Raw genomic sequence first — 8,552 nt, 5'->3', positions numbered from 1 at the left:
TCTTATTCAAATTCATAATAATTGTTTTATTTGATGTTATGGAAAAATTAAGGTACAATGTCGTATGATGAAATAAAAGCACCCTGAGAGCCCACCTTCACACACCTGCATTCAATCATACACCACCTGGCATTTTGTCACAGCTTGAGGTCTAATATTGCTTTTTGCTATTTTTAGTGTGGCTGAAGTGGACGCTGTGGCTCCTGAATTTAGTCAGTCCTGTCTGTCTTTCATAAGAACAATCAAAACACAACCTCATGTTATATTCTCATTTATACCCAAAAATTCCATCTAGCCAGCATGTTTAGAAAATTAATCCTACCTTATGGTTACACACTGACCAGTACTTTATTACAACAATCACAATTATAGGAGAAAGCTTTATACCTAATACTTGTGTTACTCGCCTATGTACAGATTGCTCTGAAAGATACATTATAATCTTGCTGCAAAGTACTAATTATTTGTCCTATTCCTATGTCTGATCTTTGATTTAATAACACAAAAAAGTATTGAAAGTTAATAAAGTTACTTCATACTAAATATTCATGCAGATAGTGTGAGTCATTGTTACACCACAAACAATTAAATAACATTAAATAATAAAATAAATGTAAAACAGGGTGAATTTTAATATGAATTATTTCTAATTTGCAGAATGCTTTGGGCTCATTAATATTAATTGTGCTCTTATATAACCTTACTCAAAGATTTAAGCTGTAAAAAATATTACACAACCGAAATAAATAAAGTGGGGAAATAGTCAGTGTCCCTTTTAAGTCCTGAGAGGTACTTCACAAGACAAGCCTAAACACTAAGATAGGCTTATTATAATCTTGTAATAAACCAAAACGTGTTTATTTCCATCTAAAGGAGCAGATTTGGATGGGTGCCATTTAAATTATGATGCTTTCAGCTAAACCTGGCAGGAGTACAGGTGGCCAAGTATTTATATTTATATTTTGAGCTATTCATTAGTTTATTAGTGCATGAGTTGTTTTCAAACTGCAAAAGGCTATATCAACACAGGCAGAAAACTGCTGCTACACTGCTCATTTTTCAAACATACAGCATGGCCGCTACAAATCAGCAGCTGGCCAACAGCTGTTGAAATATCTGATTTTACATTAGTTTTGGGGGTTTTCCCAGAAGTATAATTTGAAACATCTATAGAGATGCAGTTTACAGTGGTACACTGTATTTTACTGGTGTTGATTTACCCTTGTATAAAGGGAATGACACATTTTGATAATAATTGGTAATTTGTCATCTTGGTAGATCAAGTTGATTTTTATGTATATTTGATAAGGTATAAAAAGTGGCTATCCTTTGATTTTCTTGAAATAAGCTGTCATTTTGAATCACAGAAACATCTATACCCATTACTGCTCCTCTTTCACTTGCAAAATGCACCTAAAGGGAAGTGATTGTATTACTAGTGAAACCAGCACACGTGAGATAAAAAATTATATAAATTGCAAACGTAAACAAACTACGTTACTAATGGCACTGAGATGTGTATTATAAGAACAATCAATAATACAAATGACAAATCATCCACTTTAACCCTTATCATACCTGTATAACATTAGTTATTAGCAACCTCTGTGATACAGCTAGATGATACAGCCAGGTTAAGTGACAACAAAAGTTTAAGTCATAAGAAAGAACAGAATTATAGGTCTCAATTACATTTTTACCTGAGATGTAAATATCAATTGTGTCATCCTAGTGAAGCTTCACGTACCCCTTTGATGTGGCCTCTTCATGTCTTGCAATATCTTCTAACCCTTTCCTGCGTTTTCTTAGGTCACTGGTCTTGTCTTCTCTCCCATAAAAAACTGTTATCTGCAGTTGAGTTTGATCCTCTTCCTCACTAATATGTAGATTGTGAACACAAATTATTTGAAGCTGTAGCAATTTTTAGGCCCTATCTGTTCTGCCATCCACCTGGATCAATTTGAAGCTTCCCTTATTATTAGTGGAAAATTATTTTCCAAAAACATTTTTTTAAAAATGAACATACAGCAGTTGACTGCAGCTATATACACATGTGGTAATCATTTCAAGGATTTTACTTCAACATAGAGTAATTTTTATGCTTTAGGCATAAAAATAATATAGGGATACACTTTGACTGTCAAGTTGATTGCCATCTTGCCAAATTATTCCTGCAGTTCACTATCACTGTTTGGTTGAATTTGCATTGAATATTTCCTACACTTGGAAACTGCATGAGCAAGACATGGACATAATCAAAAGCTAATTTACGTAAAACTGCTAATAGTGGAAAAAGCCTCTGTGGCAGAGTCAAACCAGACTCTTTTTCTGTCACAAAATCAAAAACAATGTGCCACAGAGCACACAGCCGCAGAGCATGGAAGGAAAAGAGGTGATTACATTAATTATGGTTCATGGTAGTCCCACCTCACTAGTATGTTTTATAGTATAATTATAATTATTACTGATTCAAACTTATTTTTCCATGCTGTTGACAAAAAAATTGGAGCAATTGTTGAATAGTGCCATTGATTCACTAAAGCAAAGTCATTAATACTCACTGATCTGATATTTGCATGCCTATGCAAAATATACAGATATTATCTTTATTTTATGGTTGATCTGCACGTTCATTTGCCTCTTTCCTAGTGTGTGATAGCTCCATCCCAGGGGAAGATCCAGGCAGGCATACCCTGCAGCCCATGAACATGAGGAATGCCCTACGGAAGGAACGGTTGAATAAACCATACAGGAAGGGATTTAGAGATGAGTTGATATATCCCAGCCACAAAAATATATCCCAGACGACCACCTCTGTGCTGTATTCAATAAATGGGTCCACAATATTGACTGTAAAGAAGGGCATCCAGAAGATTAAGAAAACACCCATGATGATACCCAAAGTTTTTGCTGCCTTTCTTTCCCTCTTCATAGTGTTTCGGTGTCTTTGTTTCTTGCTTGAGTCTTTGCCCACTCCAGCAGCCATTTGGCTTTCCATGGCGCTGATCTGCCTGGCCTGCCGTTTGGCAGCTTTGAAAATCTTCCAGTAGGCTACCAGCATGATAGCCATCGGCAGGTAAAAGGCTACCAAGGAGGCCATGACGGCATAAATACGATTGACCAAGAACACACATACATCTTCAGGAAGCAGGACGTCCACACCAGCAATATGGAGATCTAGCATTATGGGGCCGAATGAAATGAGCATGGGAACAGCCCAACACACAACAATAAGGAGAGCCACCCGACTGCGGGACATCTTTAAAGAGTAAAGTAGCGGGTTGCAGACAGCGTAGTAGCGGTCAAAGGCAATGCAGCTGAGATGGAATATGGAGGCAGTGCAGAGCATGACATCTAGGCTAGAGTGAAGCCGACAAAAAAGGACACCAAAGTACCAGCATCCTTCTATGGTCCGAATCATACTATAAGGCATCACTAACAGGCCAACAAGACAGTCGGCCACTGCCAGGGACATGACGAAGGAGTTCGTGGGTGACTGCAACTGCTTGAAGTATGTGATGGACAGGACGACCAGAAAGTTGCCCACCACTGTGCAGACGATACCAACAGAGAGGAAGGCATATAGGAAAATGCGAGATGCCTGGTTCCTCAGTGTAGTACAGGATTGAATTTCAGTCTTAAGAGATGTGTTAACGTCTCCGAGCAGTCCCAAGCTGCTGTTATCCATGTTCTAATCAAACCTGTCAAAACACAGAGATACAGTTTTAAGTAATGAGTGCTTTGGGCTTTGCAGTAAGTGAGGCAGTTTGCCTACACTCATCTATGGTACATTAACAGTGAAAAAGTGGACAAACCACCCAGAATTCTGTTTGTTTCAAACTGAATTGCTGCTCCATGGTAACTTCTCAGTAACTCTTAACTGTAAACTTTTCATTTGACATACAAATCACAAGAGATTGTGGGCCTGAAAAGCCCTTGTTCTGGTGTAGTTGCCGTATCTAAAATGCCATCTCTTCGCTTGGTGTGGAGAGCAAAACCAGATGTTCTTTTCATCAACACGGATCTTGATATAATAAGGAGAATGATATATAGTCACTTTTTGCATGTGTTTTCTAAACCAAGGCAAAACAATACTGTCAAAGTGTAATATAATACATTGGGTAGCTTGAGGAGGCAATACAGTCTCCAAATGAATCAACTGTCATCAGGTCTGTTGGAGTGGAACTTGTCAACCATATCCCATTTTCCTATAGAGATATTTACGTTTATAACAAAAATGAGTGGAATTTTGTAAGAATATTAGCAATTTATTTAATTTTGATAAAATGTAAGTGTTTTTGTCTCAGGGAATAATCATTTACATTCATTAAACTTCTTAACGTCCTCTGAATTCATGCATTGCACATTACAGTATATCACACCACAGAACACATAAGACTGTAATGAACAGAATAACATTACATTTCCAGTGCCAGTGGTGTGAACAGGGAGCAGATGTTCCAGCTGACTTGGAACAGATTTTAATGAACGCCACAGGGACCGTGCAGTGGTCACGGAAAAGTGATGCTGGTTGAGAAGATAGATTTTTATTTGGCTTGGAGACTTGTTATCATTACTGTGCTTTTTACTATTTTATTGATTTATCCAAGTATTTATTTTTATTCTTTTTTTTAATTTTCTCTCTTTTTATTATCCTTTTTATAATTTTTAAGTGGGTTGTTTTATTTCTGAATTGAGTTATTTTTTTAAGAATGTTTTTATCTTTGAACTGTGCTGTTTTAACCCAGAATTTTGTTGTTTTATCTTAAACTGGATTGTTTTATCTTTGAGCTGTCTTGTTTCTAACTGAACTGTATAGCACCTTGAAACTACCTTTGTGTATGAAGCGTGCTTTATAAATAAACTGCCTTGCCATGCCTTGCTTTATGTTAAACCAAAACACATCATCATGGCTTCCAATATAAGTAAATATATATAATATTGATATGCATAAGTGCTGAGTGCCAAAGTGCCCTCTACCTTGCAGTGGCAGAGTAAAGGGCACTTTGGCAGTCACCAAAAAGGGCATCTCCACTGCCCACCCCACCCGCACACTTTGTTGTTCCCTTTCATCCTTTAATCTATCTGTTTATGTTAGTATCTGCAAGAACCATACAGTTGTATTAGAGTCTTTTAATTTGTATAATACCTCTTCTCTGCTATTAACCACAAAGTCATGTTCTTAATCTTAATTTGGTGATTTACACTGCCAATAGACAATAATTTGTGCAATATTTGTGCTAAAGCCTAATGTAATGTCTTCCTGTCCAACTTACAAAACTGTAATTCAGTGTATATATAAATTGTGTTTATGTTTGTCATAAATGCCTATATGCCTGTTAATAATAATAAATACATGAAGATATTTTGTTCAAAGATAACGGCCATCGATTACTCAAAGCAGAAAACAATAGTATTATTATGATGCCTATATGCACATTGAAATGTAATATAAAACGTATTAACTGCAATGCTGAAAAGCCACATTTAAACTCTTAGACACATTTAATCACAAATTCAGCACATCTACATCTACATCTTTCCGTCTGATTATGCAAAGAACAGCTCAGGTACTATGTCACTCAAATTAGCTTATTTACAGATGTTAGAATATCTGCTGAATTCAGTTTAAAATTGTTTGTTTATTGCACTAGTTCACATCAGGTACTATCATAAAACTGTGTAAACAAGGACACTCACCTGTAAAGCAGAGAGATGATCGGCTGTCCTCATGTCTGTATCATACTGCAGGTCTGTCAACCTTGGTTTTACACAGAGATGAGAGGGACGGGAGGGCTGGGAAGTGGGCTATAATGAACACATGCAACAATAATCACAGTAACAAAATACAGTCTGCTGCCAACTCCCCTGCCAAATCAATTCAAATGAGAAAGAGCAACCAGAACACTTACATTTTCTAATTCCCTGAGGTGGGGAAGACCAGTATCTGTACATCTCTTTGAAATGTTTACATTTGTACAGTGCCTGAAAAATCATGTTGTTTCCCAACACTAAAAAGACAGTAAATTATATTTGACACTAAGTCAATGTAAAACATAACCCTGTAATTAAGAGTATTGATAAATCCATAAACTGGATTGCTCATGCGGAGTATACACAAATTTGAGTCTACTGGCGCCACCATTAGTGCAGAGGCAAGTTGTAGTGACTCTGTGACTGTTGCCTACGTGGGTAGCTGGATGGACGATGTTAGGCAGGTGCCCCCAGTTGCTGTTGAAGGTACCTTATATGGATGGTGATGTTAGCGTTATTCAAATTGTACATATTAGTTAGACATTTTTTATGACAAAAGCCAGAAATAGAGAATGCTGGAAAAAATGAACACTTGACCATCTGTCAAGTGATGTACTGTGTAATTCTACTATTGCATTTAATCATCACATACCAGTTAGTAAAAAATGAAATTAAATGAATGTCATGATTTCATTCATAACCCCGTCAGGATTAATTATAACTTCCAGAACTCCATTACATCAGCCAGAGCATCCCTTTTCTCTTCTCCATGCACTTTGGAAGTAGGTGAAGCTAAGTTTCTATAATTTTTCTACTTTTCCAGAGCTCCACTACACCAGGATGAGCTACAACAAAACCCACAGGGATATACTATGGGTCTGCACTGCACACAGGAAATCACTGATTTCTGTCAATGTTTGTCTGAATTACTGTCATGTAAAAAAACCAAAAAAAAAAACACTTGTTGATTTGTTTTTTTGACATGTAAAATATGGTGGGCATACGTGGAAAAAAAAACAAAAGTGGCATGAACAAACAGCTGCACACTTTGACTTAGACGGTGAGTAGTAGTAGTACACATTGGTTGTGGGTCACAAGTGTTGAGTCAATCCCAGACAGAAATTACATGGAAATAATGCTAGCATGTATTGTTTGTTTTGCCTTATATTACATGATAAAGTTCATAAATAAACTGGAAAAAATGACACTAAATAAAACCAAGTGAAAAAGAGAAGACTTAACAACAGCAACAATTTCTACACATTTCTACAGTACATATGATGAAGGAAGCATAGATCTCTGACATTACATTTACATGGGTGTAACTTTATTTTCTACATGCTCCTAAAACAGCTCTCATCATCCCTTTCATGTGTTTCAGTGTGCAGTAGAGCACAGCCAATCCTGCCAAGCTTGAATACCTTGGGCCTCAGCCAGTGACAGACGTATCTCAAGTGTGGCGGATGTGTTCTAATTAAACATGGGGGGATTTTTAATGAAGGGTGCAATAAAAGGCACATTGGCTCAATAACTAGTGTTTTTTTCAGACCAGTCATTCATATGTGTAATGCAAGTGTGCTTTACAGACAGAGTAGACTGGCTGCACATCTGTTCTTTTGTTTCCGAAAGATGAGTGAACAGAGGTTGATTCCTGGGCTTTGTTGCATTTACTGGGGAGCAAATAAAGTGACCTATCTAATATTATTACACATTTCATTATCAATGGTGTAATACTGACTAATGCAACTATTCTTCTTATGATGTAATCCTTCAAATTTGCATTATTCTGGAATTTGCAACCCTGTCTTCTTATGTTCATATACTCCTAATTTACACAGCAACAATATTTCAAGAGAAACGTTGCTGTTTTCACCAACATAATGAGGAAACATCTGTCATTGTAGTATATTTGATATACATATTTCATTTCATTGACGTGAAAAAAATGAGAGGTTGCTAGTAAACATAATACAGGTGGCAATTACTTGTACCTGGCAAATGAGTGCTATATAAGTATAATTTCTAGGAGACAGGGTAACATTAAGATAACTTTTTAAAGTCTGGGTAATTTTTGAGCATGTCAAGTTTTCTGATTAATTTAAACAAGACTTGTTTTGTTGTTGTTGTTTGTTTTAAAAAAAAGAAACAACATTAGGTGGCGTGAATAAAATGTGTTTCTTTTTTCAACTTAGCTGAAATGAGCAGAAAAAAATAAGTTTTGAATGCACTGGAAATCATACAATTATAGTGTATACAATACGAAGCATTTAGTCAGACTACATTAATTTAAATTAAAACAAAGCGGAAACGTTAAAAAGTCCCCGCAGGAATGAATTAAGTCCCTCAGAAATGTGTTTCAGTTTTAAAGGAATTATGGAATAGGGATTATGATGGTATTGTGAAAGACAATTCACTTGGTTGCCAACATAGCGAATTTCTCTCTGTTTGGCGAGTTTTAAGACCCATTTAGTGACTTCCTCCAGCACCTCCAGTAATATGAATGAGCTGTGAATGTGCATACCTAATGACCAAAAACTCATTCCCATTTTTTGTCCATTTACCTCGAATTTTGTTCTGAATGATTCATTTAACTATTTAAGTTTGCTTTATTAAAGTTTAAATCAATTTCATTTTATTTTATTTTAAGGATAATGAACAAACATTCAAGTAAAATGTAGCAGAATAGCAGCACATACAGATTTAAATACATATAAGGAACAATTTAAGCTTATATTGTGTAAATAGTAATGTAATGATGTCAAAGTTAGTGACATATAGCAACTTTTTGAGCTAGCTTC

The 8,552-nt window shown here is 36.1% G+C and overlaps 1 protein-coding gene across 1 annotated transcript; it reads right to left on the bottom strand.

Moving 5' to 3' along the window:
* On the bottom strand, positions 1–5,795 carry LOC127355073 (5-hydroxytryptamine receptor 4). Its single transcript, XM_051385552.1, has 2 exons — positions 5,701–5,795; positions 1–3,701 (listed from the first exon to the last, which is right to left on the bottom strand). The coding sequence occupies exon 2, from the start codon at positions 3,686–3,688 to the stop codon at positions 2,612–2,614; it is 1,077 nt and encodes a 358-aa protein (XP_051241512.1). The 5' UTR covers positions 3,689–3,701; positions 5,701–5,795; the 3' UTR covers positions 1–2,611.
* Positions 5,796–8,552: the final 2,757 nt, after the last annotated feature.

The sequence above is a fragment of the Dicentrarchus labrax genome, unplaced genomic scaffold (assembly GCF_905237075.1).
Source record: "Dicentrarchus labrax unplaced genomic scaffold, dlabrax2021, whole genome shotgun sequence".
In the NCBI taxonomy this organism is placed as follows: Eukaryota; Metazoa; Chordata; class Actinopteri; family Moronidae; genus Dicentrarchus; species Dicentrarchus labrax.
The sequence above is the reverse complement of the archived record's forward strand: the minus strand, read 5'-3'. Positions and strand labels throughout refer to the sequence as shown.